At 37.3% G+C, this 15,863-nt stretch overlaps 1 protein-coding gene across 5 annotated transcripts in view; it reads right to left on the bottom strand.

Annotated features, from left to right (window-relative positions):
* Positions 1-15,863, bottom strand: part of MPV17L (MPV17 mitochondrial inner membrane protein like) — a 48,225-nt gene that overhangs the window by 11,412 nt on the left and 20,950 nt on the right. For 3 of the 5 annotated variants that reach the window (XM_023529648.1, XM_023529649.1, XM_011358400.2), the window contains exons 5-6: positions 15,156-15,185; positions 12,257-12,355 (exon numbers count right to left, since the gene is read on the bottom strand). In XM_023529648.1, the coding sequence (XP_023385416.1) occupies positions 12,257-12,355; positions 15,156-15,185 (129 nt within the window). Of the gene's footprint in view, positions 1-12,256; positions 12,356-14,117; positions 15,077-15,155; positions 15,186-15,863 lie in introns of those variants that run through there. The other 2 variants (XM_023529647.1, XM_011358398.2) reach the window with 1 other exon arrangement.

The following is a 15,863-nucleotide window of genomic DNA, read 5'->3' as shown; positions in this document are numbered from 1 at the left end:
GAGCATCATTGTTTACATCACCCTCCACCTCCATAGGGTGGGTGGGGACTCCACCCAGGTGCTCTGGCCTATCTGCAAGGTCACCATAGTGCATTTCTGGACACACTGCCCAAGCCCATTTCAGCCAGAACAAAGGGAACAAGGGGAGGTTAAGGGGGCATTACTACATGCATGTGGCCTCCCCGCCTGGAAATGCTGTAGCTGGGTAGGCCAGTGCCCTGGACACTTTAGGTACCCGCTCTGCTCCTACTGGCCCTCCAAAACCAGAGGGCACACACCGCCGGCACAGAGCCCGCTTCTACATAAGGCCGCTTTTCCAAGACTGAAAGAGACAGCTATTTTGTCTAATTTATATAAATAAACACATAAAGTCACATAAAATGAAGACAGAAGAATATCTCTCAAATGAAGGAAAAAGAAAGATCCCCAGAGGCGGGGGGGAAATAACCCTGGGGAAACGGAAATGAGTAATTTGCCCGACAAGGATGCTCACCAAACTTAAGAGTGGAATACAAGACCTGAGAGAGAACTTCAACGAAGAGAAAGTATAAGAAAGAACCAAGCAGAACTGAAGAATACAACTGAGATTAAAAAACACATTATAAGGAATTAACAGAGTAGTTAACAAAGAACAATGTCTTGAAAGAGCCTAGTGGAAATCTATTAATCAGAACAGCAGAAAGAAAAAAGGAGTTTTGAAAAAAAGGATAGTTTAATGAACCTCTCTGGGATAACATCAAACTATCAAACATTCTCATTATAGGAACCCCAGAAAGAGAAGAAAGGGAAAGGAACAGATACTTTATTTAAAGAAATAATAGCCGAAAGTTTTCCTAACCTGGGAAGGGAAACAACATCCAGGTCCAGGAAGCACAAAGAGTTTCAAATAAGGTGAACCCAAAGAGACCCACACCAAGATATACTATAATTAAAATGGCAAAAGTTAAAGAGACCATCTTGAAGAAAATAAGAGTTTCATACAAAAGAAACCCTTTAAGGCTATCAGCTGACGTCTCATCAGCAACTTTACAGACCAGAAGGGAGTGGAAAGACATTTTTAAAGTGTTGAAAGAAAGAAATCCACAACTTAGAATAATTACCCAGCAAGACTATCATTCAGAAATGAAGGGGATAAAGAGTTTCCCCGGACAAGCTGAAACTAAAGGAGTTCATCACCATTAAATCAGCTTTACAAAAAATGTTAAAGGGTCTTCTTTAAAAGGAAACGGAAAGGCCATAACCAGAAATAAGAAAATATGAGAACGGGAAAAATCAAATATTCAATAAATACAGCAAATCAGACATGTGAAAAGCTACTACAAAGGTTATTAAGAAGTATCAAACTCAACTCAAACTGTAATAAGCAGAGGATGTACAACACAAAAAGATCTAAAACATGGTATCAGTAACAAAGTGTGGAGCGGTCAGTAAAAATATAGTCCTTACAGAATACTTTCGAACTTAAATACCTATCAGATTAAAAAGGACTGCGATAGATAAAGAATAACATACATAAACCTCAAAACAAGGACAGCTATAAAAACAATTAACAAAATGTCAATAAGTACATACTTATCAATAATTACCTTAAATATAAGTGGATTAAATGCTCCAATAAAAGACAAAGGGTGGCTAAATGGTTTAAAATACATGACCCACCTATAGGCTCCTTACAAGAGACTCACTTCAAATCAAAAGACACATATAGACTGAAAGTGAAGGTATAGAAAAAGATATACCATGCAAATGGAAATGAAAAGAAAGCTGGAGTAGCCATACTCATATCAGACAAAATAGACTCCAAAACAAAAAATGGAAAAAAAAGACAAGGGCGTTATATCATTATAAAGGGGTCAATCCAATTGTAAATACCTAAGCACCCAACATTGGAGCACCTTAAATATATAAAGCAGTTACTAATGGACATAGAAGAAGAATTCCACAGTAATACAATAAATAATAGGGGATTTTTAATGCCCCACTTACATCAATGCACAGATCATCCAGACAGAAAATTAATAAGGAAATAATGGCCTTAAATGTCACATTAGACGAGATCTACTTAATAGATATTTATATGCTATTGCAACTAATGAGAAAGCCTGGTAAGGAGGCAGGCACAATATCAACACACCAGGAAAAAAATAAAAATACAAAAAATAATAAAATAGACATTTAAAGAACATTTCATTCAGAAACTGCAGCATACACATTTTTTTTTTTCAAGTGCACATGGAACATTCTCCAGGGTAGATCACACATTAGGCCACACAACAAGCCTCAATAAATTCAAGAAGATTAAAATTGTATCAAGCATCTTTTCCCACCACAATAGCATGAAACTAGGGGGAAAAAAAGTCAAAGATAACCCAAATCAAAGACTACTGTAATGAAAGATGAACACACTCCTTTCTGCTACCCGACAACTTCACTTTCCAGGTCCTGGTGTCCCACCCCACCTCTCCCACCTGTCCAAATAATTCCTGCTGGAGAAGAATTGGGCATAGGACACTGAATGTCTTACAGCTGAGGACGGAAAAGGACAAAGCTCCATTCTCATTCCTAGGCTTGGGTCTAGTTTGGCAACATTTTATATGACCAGGTAGGCTTTCCCTCCCACAGTTCTTTAATCTTTCCTACTTGTCATTTTCTATGGGACATGACATTTCATTGGGTTAATGTACCATTTGCCTAGATCTGGACGTGTTATCTTCATATTTTCATTGTTATAATATAATAAACTTCTCTTTGTGCCTTTTTTCTTTTTATTTCTTTGGAATAAATTCCCAGGAGACTAATTACTGTGCTAGAAGCTATACTCACTTTATAGCTGGTGACATGTACTACTTTCCCAAAAGGGGATGATTCAGTTTATTCGCCCATCAGCAGCATGTAAGTATATTAGTCTCACCACATTCTCACCCGCATGCATCTGTTAAAGACTTCTGCTTTGTCTCTTCTATCTACCTTCCATCCTGTGGAAGGCTGAACTTGCTTAGTTTAGGTTCTAGTTTTCCTTTTGAGACAAGAGCCTCCGATACATGCAATAGTTGTCTATTTGAGATGTCAGAAATTTTTCAAGCAATTTTTAAATAAACTAGTTTTGCTTCACAGTCTTCGTTCATTCCTTCATTCAGTCAATCAATCAAAAATACCTATTGAGTACCTATTATATGCCAGATGCTTTTCTGGGAGTTTGGGATATATCAGTGAGCAAAACAAAGACTCCTGCCCTCCTGGAGCTCGGGGGAAGAGAATGGTAGAGACATAAAGTAAGCACTTAATGTAATAAGTAAACTGGGATAGTAAAAGATGTGTTATAGAAAAATAAAGTAGAGCAAAGGGGCCTGGTGGAGTTTACAGGGAACGGGAGCTGATGACAATTTTAGCTGTAGGGGTAAACCTGATTGAGAAGATACATTCGAGCGAAGAATTGAAGGAGATAATAAATGTTGAGGGAGTTGGCCATGAGGGTATCACAGGGAAGAGACAGTGCAAAGATCCTGTGGTACCCAGCCTCTAAGATGGCCCCTAATGATCCTGCCTCCTGGAATCCATGCCCTCGAGGGCTGGATTCAGAAGAGAATAGAGTAAATGTGACAGAAGGGAAAATATGTGACTTGAAGACTAGGGCAAAAAAGGCATGTGTTGGTGTTCTCTCGAGTGCTCTTTCTCTCTCTTGGATCTCTCACTCTGGGGAAGCCATGCTGAGAGCTGCCCTATGGAACAGTTCAACGTGCTAAAAAACTGAGGCCGTCAGCCAACAGCCACGTAGGGGAGTCTGGAAGCAGATCCTCCCCAGCTGCCATCTTGACTGTAACCTCTTGAGAGACCCCGAGTGAGAACCACCCAGCTAAGCTGCTCCTGGATTTCTGACCGATAGAAATTCTTTTGAGATAAAAAAATGCTTGCTGTTTTAATAACATTTTGGGATAACTTGTTATTCGGCAATAGATAACTAATACAGACCCTAAAGCAAGAGTATGCTTGGAAGTGGTAGGAACTCAGGGCCAAAGGTCAAGGCAGTAGATGGGACCTTTAGACCACCGTAAGAATCTCGGCTTTTCCTTGGAGTGAGATGGAGAGCTATTGCAAGGGTTTATTCTCAGAGCACTGACATGAGATGACTTACAGATCTGACAACTGAAAAAGAAGGGAAGATTTTTAGCACTTTATAACAAATTATTTTGTATTCATGATCATTCAAAAACACTTTTTCTTTTTTTCTCCCTTGCCTCTAATTTCTGTCCTCAGTTACCCTGTTAGCCTTGTGTTTCCGCCCAAGTCTTCCTTGGATATTTCAACTATGATCTTTGAGAAATTTTTACATTCTTGCATCCTCCATATCTTGAAACCTCATCCTCTCCCTCCGTGCACTAATCCAGAAACAATACTTCAGATGCTGACTGACTTCAGCAGGACTATTTTTAAACCTTTGCAAAACCCAGACACTCTTTCTTTTAAAGGATTACCCTACATAGTATCAAACATATTAAAATGCACCCACATCCCACATTATATTTAATATAGATGATGTAATTATATGCATTGAGCTGTAGATGACTGGCCAACATTATATTCTGTTCTAAAGGCATTTAAACTTATTCGTTTTGATTTCCTGAGATTTTTTTTTTTTTTTTTGGTATTTCGAAGCTATACTTCTGTGTGTGTATGTGTGTATAAACACTTAAAGCTTCAAATGATTTTATAAATCCTTAGAAAGGTCACCGTAAGCAGTGTACTCATGGTGCCCAAAATGTAAGATATCCTAGAACTAGGTTCTTTAGCTCCTATAGAACAGAGTTTCTCAACTTGGTATGATTGACATTTTGGAACAGATCGTTCTCTGTTGTGGGGGCTGTCCTATGCACTGTAGAGTGTTTAGCAGCATCCATAGCCTCTACCTACTAGTTGCCAGTAGCACCTCCCCACAAGGCTGTGACAACCAAAAACGTCTCCAGATACTGCTGAATATCTCCTGGGTGTAGGGCTGTTAGAAAAAATATAGAACTTTCAGTTAAATTTGAATTTCATATAAACAACAAATAAATTTTATTCACATGCTCCAAATGCAATATTTGGAATGGACTTATACTAGGAAGTTACTCATTGTTGGTGTCCTGTATTTTTATTTACTAAATCTGGCAAGCCTACCCAGAGGGCATCTCAGTTGAGAACCTCTGCCTTCAATCTTAGTCACCCCTCTACCTCCCCTCCCCTTTCTCTCTCCATAAACTTGAAGTTTAATGGCATATCACTGATTTCACTAGCTAGCAAAGTCAAAGAAACCTACTTTCTTCAGTTTCCAGAGGTTTCTATGCATGAATGCAATTCATGCCAATGTCAGTAGTCATTTACAGAGAAATCAACCGACAAGTATTTCTTGAATTCCTTTGAGCAAGGCGTTGGGTAGGAGGGATAGAGAAGAAATATAAAACATAGTCCTTCATTTCAATGACCTTCGATTTAGCAGGAGGAAAGATAACATAAATGAGATGGCTTACAATGCCAAATAATATATAATTAACGGCTAAATTGTGTGGTACAGATTACAAATGCTCTAAGAATCAGGAGGAAAGAACTGTAATAAAAACCAGAGCAGGAAGGAATGGCTTAATGGCAAAGGGGCTGACGCTGGGCTTTGCAAGCCAACTTTAAAATATAGAGTAGGTCCTCGATTTGATAAATTTTTGTTGAATAAATGAGTAAATGAATGAATGAGCAGTAGGTCTTATAGTGAATTAGTAACTTGAGTTTCCCACCACCATCTATTGTATACATGGCCCTTTCCCAGCCCCAGTGGCTCATGGTAAGTAAGATACAGTTAAAAAAAAAAAAAAAAAGATAACCCAGAAGTCAGTCAATTATTAGCTTTTTGGATTTCAAAACAGGCTTTGGAAACCTACCAAAGAAGAATGACTTATAAATAGTTCTGACAGTCCAGAAACTTAGTTCTGAGTATCTAAAGTCAAGTCCCATAGGGCTCCGGGCATAAAATTTCTGCAATGATTACTAGATTTGATAAAAATAAATGAAGAGTCAGATTATCTTGCCCTGGGACATAGATTCTTTAACAGAGGGAGGTGAAATGCAAGCAAGGGATCACCTGGACAAAGAGATGAGTCGGCACCTAAAGGCCCCCCAGTTTCTGCAGAGTGAACACTGGACCTCTCCTGAAATGGGGAGCTAGGTCAAGGCTCACCGATCTCCTGAGTCACTGCCTAAGCCAACACCAGCCTCGGTCTATGTCCAAAAGCTTCGTGGATGACAGTTCTCATTGCCTGCATGTTCACTTCCCAGCAAGACAGACACACATCTGTGGCTCAGGCGCAACCCAGCCCTCTAGATTGCCCTGTGTAGATAAATCCTATTTTCCTTAACCCCTGGGGGGAAGGTTGGAGCCCATACAAACTGGACCCAGCACAGGGATGAAATACTAACCTAGCCCTATATCCCCAACAAAAGTTGAAAGAGTAAAATTTGAATAAAAAGGAGGAAAGGTCACAATATCTTAGAAGGGGACACACTAGCAAATGTCAGACTCTGAAGGGACAACGAAGAAACCAGTCTACGTCAGAAGAAGCATAGTGAGGAGTAATTAATAAATTGGTGATTTTCATTTTTACCATCTGTCTGTACCTTTCATCATTCTTTCTACACTTTTTGTTAGCCTTAGCCTTACAATTGACTTTTATATACTTTGTTTTAAAATAGTGCAAAGTTTTTCATTTCTTCAGGTAAAAGCCTAATTGCTCCAAACTGTTGAGAAGTGACTCAAGATATATATATATATATATATATATATTGCTCTTTATAATTTCTCCCAGAGGGAAAAATAAACTGCTCGCAATCATTAACTCTATGCAAAAATTTCACACATCACCTGCAGGAAATTCTCTAATACTATTCTTTATTGGCCAAAGGCCTGGAAATTATGATTCACTTTAGTATTATTTATCACTAAGGAGCAAAAACAGTCTGTCTGCAAAAATTCGACAGATTATCGTTTCTATCTGGTGGGTTTATATCTTTGCGTCCCTTTACTAAGTCCTCTAAATATTATTAAGCATTCTCACCGGCATTCAACCCATGCACAAACTAATTTTTCCCACTTTTAGTAGCAATAAAATAAAATGGCCCAAATATACAAGAACCTTTACTGACACACATTTTCCCCCTAAAAGCATTCTCCTAATCTTCAATTTAGAGGCATGCCGTTGAAGAAATCACGTGAACGGAGAATCTTTTCACTTTGGTTTAGTAGTTTCGATTTTAATTTTCTAATTTGCAATCCTTACACAGAAGACACTCAGAATGATGCGTGAAAGTTTAACAAACTTGAAACCTGAGCCCTACACATAATTTATTTCATCTGTTCTATCCCTGTCAAATTATAAAACTAAAAGCGAAGTGTTCTGTACAAGGAAGGGAATCCCATTTCTCACACTCCAAATTAACTTTCTGACCCCTACTTACTATTCTCATTACCTCCACAATAGTTTGATTATAATGTTGAAACAACAGAGAGAGACCTAAAATGAAGATGCTGTAGGGAGAAGATAACCACGGAAAGATCTAAGGTGACCTTGAGGCCCGTGTATGTATGCATTCCTAAGCAGGATAAATGTATGAATGTTCGCTGAACTCAACTCCAGAACAATCCGACATGCCTTTTGAGTATGTAACCTCAGTTCTTTCATTGCATACATTTGGGAAAATCTATTCCAGTCTATACAGTAGAAAAGAACTTAAATCGTGAATGAAGAAATTAGTGGACTCCAGACCAAAGGAGCCACGTGGACACAAGACGGTGGAAAGAGCAGATTCTGTGACTTGAAGCTGAAGTTCAAGTTTGCCTCTTTGGTATTAATAAGAGGATCTTAACGCTGCATCTTTTTCCTGTTTATGCTCAAAAAGAATGTTTTCTTGGGAAATCACTTGGGAACAATTTCAGTTCTAAATTTTCAGCTCTATGAGTACATAGAGACATAGAAAATAGGCCAAACATTGGGAAGAATTCAATAAGTAACAAAGAACATGTATAAACAGATAAGGACAACTTTTATCTCAATCCAAAGTAAAGGCATAAATCTTGTACTTGCAATAAAGATGATTAGGAAAGATTACAGGATGCAAAACTCATTTCCTTTACACATTTCTCAGAATATTCATACCACCACCAACACAAACAGACAGTCATTTGATGTACTTAACTAAAACTCATTTATTTTTCATATACACTAAATCACATTTTATCAAAAATTTAATATACATATTTTATACATAAAATTTAAACTTGAAAATGAACCAACTAGTGTTGCTCTTACAACACTTTCCACCTCCAAATATGAAAAGATCATTTGGGCCCCATGGCTCCGAAAAATATTGACATAAATATAAGAAAATGAACCAATACAGCTTTTCGTCACTAAAAAGGCAGTATTTAACATGGCAGCTGTCTGACCAACTATTTGACCTCTGTATAGAGGTCGAGTATCAATCACATTGATCATATCCTTCACTAAGAAGCATAATCAAGCACTGTAATATCTCAGCTCCAAAAGGGCTTGCAATCTAACCGGAATCAATCCTCAACCCTTAACATGCACAGAATTCACAACATACATATCCCATCCACTGTCGACCTAAAGTGAGAATGTAGTCACTTTTGTTATTTGGCAATTATCTGGCTACCTGGCTGAATTTCCATTTTCCAGTTAGATAGATTTGTGGTCCCACAGAGAGGCTGTGGAGTAGGAGTGGGTGACAACCTACAGGGGTACTAGAAAGTAATGATCTGTTGATGGTTGTGAGCTGGTGGTCACTGCCCACAGACAACCACACTGCATGAACCACAAACTATGAAATATTAACATACATGAATGAACAAGGGTTTAATAGTTCTCCAGAGAAAGAGAACCAAGAGGATGCATATATAGGAGATTTATAGTAAGGAATTGGCTCATGTGACTATGAAGGCAAATCCCAAGATCTGCAGGGTGAATTGCAAGCTAGAGACCCAGGAGAGCCAATGGTTTATTTCCAGCCTGTGTCTGAAGGCCTGAGATCCAAGGGAGCTGACAGTGTAGTTCCCATCTGAGACTCAGAAAAAGCCGATGTTTCAGTTCAAGTCTGAAGGGAGAAAAAAAGCCCATATCCCAGTTTGGGAGCAGGAAGAATCCTCTTCCTTGGGAGAGGGTTGGCCTTTTTGTTCTATTTAAGCCTTCAACTGATTGGATGTGGCCCACCCACAGCAGGGAGAGCAATCTGCTTGACTCAGTCTATCCATTCAAATGTTAATCTCATCCAAAAACGACTTCTGAGAAACACCTATAATGTCTGACTGAATTTCTAGGCACTTCGTGGCCCAGTCAGGTTGTCACATAAAATTAACCATTAAAGGCCCAACTATCATGATTTTACCTAGTTCTCAAAGACAAACAATCCAGTCTTGTAGAGTTGGGGAGAGGTGTGAACAGATGGTTTTCTGAGGGATATGTGCAAGTTGGGCCAGGGGAATCGAAGCCCACAGATCATAACCACCCCCCAAGAAAACATAATTTTCTGAGCCTAGGGCTGGAATAGGTGAAGTTCTAGACTGTGCCCAGGACAGCTGTCTGCATGTGGGCATGAAAATGGAAGAGCAATCAGTCCAGACTTCTCAGCACCAGTTAATAGGTAAAAAGCAATAGGTAAAACATTCACTAACTACATAATTCATTCGACAGTGTTGCAGAGTTTCTGCCATGTGTTGGACACAGTGCTGGATGTTTCAGGTACAAATATAAATTAGAAATATATTCTTCCCTCTAGAAGGTCACAGTGTGGTAGGAAATAAAAATATGCAAACTGATAATGACTGCCCAAGGTGGAAAGTTCACAATACATGGCAATGATCTTTGCCAAGCTAGTTTGAATGCCAAGGAGCATGGAAAGCACGCCGTGAAGTATATCAGAGTCTTCTTCCCAAAATATACTCTGTTCTCTCAACCCCCTCCTGCAGCAGCAAGAGTTCCTGAAATTCCATCCAGATTTGTGTTAACAATTAAAAAATTTTAAAAAAACCAAAACAGCTAGAAAGGTTGTCATCCACAGCTCAGTAAATTAGCTTAATAAACCTACTTTTCTACATCTAGTAAAAATCACCTACATGGAAAGAATGGGAGTTTTAAGAGGCGAGGAAAAGAAACAAGAACTAATTTGGAAGACAGCACATTATAACCAGAGGGAATGCAGGGAAAGGGCACATAGAGAAAGGAGAGGATCTCTGAAAAGGAAAAAAGAAACTCGAAATTTTCAGGCACAAGAATCCATTAGAATTCTAATACTTCCAAATGAACCTAATTTCAAATGGAAACTGCCTCCAGAATGTTTACTCACTTCAAAATTCTCTGATCCTTCCTCCTTTTCTCTCCAGTGAGGGATCTCTGCCACCATCTCTGTAAGCATGGCTGTCATATCACTTAAATGCTCTGGTTCGTAACCCCATCACAATTATTCTGCTTTCCTGGAGTGTTTGGGTGGTCATGGTTGCGGGAGGAGGGATAAAGAACAGGAGAAGGGGGTTTGATAGAGCCATTCGACAGAAAAAGAAGAAGGAAGATATGGATGAATAAAGATTAATTTAAGGAAAAACAGAGTTACGAAGGAAAACAGAACTAGAAAAGGATAAATTATAATTGATACATGCCCAAAATGTTACTCAGTTACTATTTCCTTCTAGATACTTGGTTGGCCACTATTCACAGATCTTTATCCGTTCCTTATCTTTAAACTCCAGATTTCTCTTTTCTATTATTGGCCATCGAGAGTGTTAGAAGGAAATTTTTTCAATTGTTTAATTGCATTTTGAGTGATTTGGTTTCTTTAAATTCTAAACATTATGGGTAAAACTGGATTAAATGTAGCCAATGCAAGGCTAAAATCTTCAGGCACAAAAATCCATTAACTTTCTAATATTTTCAGAAGATGAACTTAATTTCAAATGAAAGCTGCCTGCAGAATACATTAAGCATGTTCTGGATACAATCCGTTTTGGCAAACATGCTGTAAAAATTCACACAAAATTTCACTGAACTAAAAGTAAATTGCCCACAGAGCAAAAAATATTTTCAATAACTTCAAATCCTAAACAAAGACACTCCTCGGAAGAAAAACAGTACTAAGAAAGTATACAGTAATGGTGGATGAGTTAGAAATTGTGGTTCTGTAATTTACCTCAATTGAAGAGATTATCTACATTTACTTTGATTAACAGAGTTGATCTGGAGGCCCTATTTAGATACAACCTGAAATACCAAAATTAAATCTCTTTATAGACTTTATTGTGAGATAATAAAACAAATTTTTCTTCAAAGCATTACAAACCAAAATTACAACTGCTAATGGAGTACTAGAATGTAAAAATGTTTTCCTCTGTGAACTATATCTTTTAGTAGTTGAAATTACTTTCATTCATTAGTTTTCTTATTCTGGCACACAGAATATCAATACTTTATAAGATAAAGTTTTCCTAAATCATCCTTCATTTGTAGGAACCCCTAAATGCCAAATTTCACTGACTGCATAGTGGGTAAATAATCGATTACTTTGTACACTGAATCACCTCACTGAACAAATTTTGATGACAATATTTTCACATGCCACTCTCAAAGTTGGTATGAGAAAATTTTAAATACATGCAAACTCTTACATTGTTTTAATTCTCTTACCAAACCAACTACGATATAGATAAAAGAGAATAGCTTTTATTAATTTTCCTACAAGTGAAAAAGACAGATAAGTTGCAAATTATGCATTTTTAATTACAACTAAGCTGAATAGAAGCATCTCCATTATTTAAAGTTGAGGAATGGGCTATAAAAATTCCCCCTTATGTGAAAACTTAAATGCCTTTCTTTTCTCTTTGCTCTATTCTCAAGATCTCATCTGATCCGATCTGATCCTACCGTTACCACCCCAGTTCACAGACCATTAGAGTCTTGTGACTTTCCATCCTTTAAGATCCAGCTCAGGCATCTCCCCCATGAAGCCTTCCCAGATTACCCAGGGCACCATGTCTTCAAAGTGCCTTCTGCTTCTGCCACTAACCTACTGCATTCCTTGAGTAACAGTCAAGCTTTATATTGACCACTTGTCACAGATGCTGTTCGAGCACTGAATGATGAATTGGTATAGATGTCCTGAGAATCAGATTATCTTTTTTTTTTTTTAACTTATACTCTCAACTAGACCATGAACTTCGTTTAATACTTACCGCCATGTTGTTTATCTCTTTACATCCCCACACTGGCCACTTAATGGCATTTGTTATAAGGGTGATGGCATCCATTTGCATAGGACAAAAACTTCTCCCCTGAATTAAGAAGTCATTTTTCAGTTATTTGGCAAAGAAGCTTCTGAGACTGGAAATGGAAACTAGGAGTCCAAAAAGACACTCTCGATTTTAATAGTGGCAGGACCTAGAATAAAGCTCCCTGGTGGTGGTGGCCAATGGCATTATCATATGGTGACAACCAGGAAGTCAGAAAATAATGCTGGGAAGGTGTCATTAGAGCTACAGGGTAAATACCCCAAATGCCTAGACCAAGGACAGGATCTGTGATCCCGGAGTTCAAGCTAACCATGAAAGGATCAGAAATTGGTATTCTGTAGACTTTTTTAAGAAATGGTTTTGACATCTTCCAAATTTCCCTTTTGTTTTCGACACGTTAGGTAAAGTTGTTTGAAAATCCAGTCTACCTCAACTCTGCTAAAGGAAATGAATTATACATTTCACCTTTGCCTGAGCAAAATAGGGCCAGAAGAACATGGTACAGCAACACCTTAGTGTTGGAGGAAAGTCTGGGGGAAAAAGGCTGCCTGCTTGGTTCTAAACCCTGTGAGATCTAGAGTATGTTGGACCCAGGATGGCAGCATTTTAAAACAAACATTGCATTATTTGGAGTGAGCTCACACTGAAACACAGAAGTACTCTTGCATTAAAAACTGAAAGTGTATTATTTGCAAAAATTCAGAGCACACATGCTATATTTCCTCTATGGTACATAGTAATACATTATTGAATAAAGATTATCATACTTTTTCATGAATAATGAGTTTTCCTCTTGACAGTATAAACAAGGTCTGTTTCCTCAATTACTTTTATACAAATGTAAACACTATTCTTTCATCATAAAAGTAATGCTGAAGCTCATCAAGGAGTACTTACTCTAATATACTTTTTTAATGACAAAATGTGTTTTAAATATTGTGAAATAGCTTTTCTGTTGTATTAACTACTTTTAAAGCGATGAACATAACACATCATTTCAGAATTAAACTATCTAGAAATTTCCTTACCATTGTCCCAATAATGTAAAATAAAATTCAAATTGTATACTTAGAAGTTATATACTATGACTTATATAAATTTGTATTTCAAATTATATAAAGTATATGCTTTAAAATTTTAAAGAATAAATTCTTAATCTTAAATATAAATTCTCAGGATAAATTTATCAACATTTCAGTGCTTCACATCTTTAAATTTGTGCAATACTCCACTGGAAGCAACAGAATTGTGGTAAAATTCTTAGGTGAAATTTGCTGAAACTTCTTGAGTCATATAATTTTTAAACCCGCTAACTTTGAGACAGACTGAATAAATGTGAAAGACTGGATCAAGTTTCTCATGTTTACCTTAAAGACTACCTATAAAAATTTAGTTTAAACATGGATGGACCTCGAGATAATTATGCTAAGCGAAATAAGCCAGACAGAAAAAAGTTGAAAAATCACTTGATATCACTTATATATGGGATATAAACCTAAAAGCAACAGATGAACAGGACAAACAAACAGAGACTCATGGACATGGACTATAGACTAGTGGTTACCAGAGGGTAGGGCGTGGGGGTCAGGGGATGAGGTAAAGGGGGTCAAATACGTGGTGACGGAAAGAACTCTAACTATGGGAGGTGAACACGCAGGGTAAACATATATATGCTTTGCTGTTAAAGTGTACAGCTGAAACTTATTGGATTTCATTAACCAATGTTACTATGAAAAATAAAAAATAAAAAAATTTAGTTTAAAGCATTGATATTTAAAAATATGACATCAGTGTGAAATTTGCGGTCACTACTTTCCCTGCAAAGCGGTGGAATAGAGTTCTTCTTTCCAAAGGAATAAAAATTGTTCTTTTTTTTTTCCTGAAACTTCACTCAATATATTTCTTTAAGAAGTCAAATATTTTGTATATTTCCTATGTCTGGGAAATGGGGTAATGAATATGCCCAAAGCTAAAAAACATTAAAAAGTACTAACTTAGAAACTATGAAAATAGAAGACATCGATAAAATATATTCTATACAGGACGCCCTGATCACACACCATTTTTTAAATATAAAATATACTTACAGAACTTTAATATCAGCATAAAATGATTATATAGAATTTTTTTTTTTTTTTTTTTTGGTGTGTGTGTGGGGAAACTGGTTATTCAATCTTGTCCTTGATTGAGTAAACAGAAATTCACTATAAGAACTATTTTTGGTATGAAAGGTAATCTGATTCAAAAGTGTTTAGGAATCACCTGAGATATTAGAAGAGAGATGTATACAATCAAAACAGGTTACTTAAATGGCATTAATATTTAAATGCATTAAATATAATTCAATGGCATTTAAATATTAGGATAGAAATAGTAGTAATCGTAAAATGCCATTTTGGCACTGTTATTGGTATTAATCGAAATATTAAAGAAGTGAAAATATTAGAAAGGTTATACTTTCCTCTTATTTTACTTATTGATAATTAAGAAACAAATGAGTCTATGGAATAGTAATTCTCTCAAGTAGAGCACATAACTGCATTTAAGAAAAAAAATTGTCACTTTCAGGGAGTCCTTGACGTCTCACTTCTCCCGGGGCCTTTCAACTGCATTGGCCTCTTTTAAATGAAGAAAGGTGAAAACTGACTTCAGTGTGCCATCACCACTCTGTTGTGAATAACAAAGAAAGGTGGCCCACAGAAGACCATAGAGTCCAGAGCAAGCTGTTCTCCACTGAATAGGAACAAAGCTAAAGTTGACCAGCTGTAACGGAAAGAGAATACGTTAGGGCTCCACGTAAACCAAAGCCAGGAGTGAGCATTCTGAGTAGTTTGAAACTCACCTGTACAAAAGGCCAGTACATCAGACCAGTCTGGAATTAGACAAAACACGAAAGCTTTATTAGAATGCCTTTTTAATCACACAACACAAGCCTTCAGTTTATTCTACAAAAGATTGCAAAATACCAGGCCGAAAGAATGCGGACGTGGTATGATATTTCAGACTAAGCCGATTAAATTAGACCACTTAAGGTCGTGGGGAGTTGTGACAAAACCTTTTGGGTTCAAGACATTTTTAGTAGTTATATTCACAGATCCAGACTTTGCAGTCATATATCAATCGCAATTTTCCTGTTTACTCCAAGCAAATGATACAGGAACATACTGATAAAAAGGATCATCAATAAAATGTTTTGGTTTTGCTAATTGTTCAATATCCACAACAAATGAGTACAGAGAATGCCCTGTACAAAACAACGCAGAGGTTCAAGATCAAGGTGTTCCCTTCAGGCGAGGCTGAAGATTTCAGTCTCTGATATTTGGAATTTAGGTTGCAGTCCTTGTTTTTGGATGGATCGCTAATCTGTTTTTAACTAGATTTGAACAGAAGGAAGGCCATTTGGCCCAGGTGGAAGTAGATGAAGTGTTCCCTTTCACGTGTCACATAACTACTGAAGTTCCTCCCCACGACGCAGCATCCGGTGTACTTCTTGTCAAATTCCTTCTTAAGAAAGGGACCCAATGTTATATTTCCTCAACGCCTCAGCAGC

This window comes from Pteropus vampyrus, unplaced genomic scaffold (genome assembly GCF_000151845.1).
Source record: "Pteropus vampyrus isolate Shadow unplaced genomic scaffold, Pvam_2.0 Scaffold40, whole genome shotgun sequence".
In the NCBI taxonomy this organism is placed as follows: Eukaryota; Metazoa; Chordata; class Mammalia; order Chiroptera; family Pteropodidae; genus Pteropus; species Pteropus vampyrus.
The sequence above is the reverse complement of the archived record's forward strand: the minus strand, read 5'-3'. Positions and strand labels throughout refer to the sequence as shown.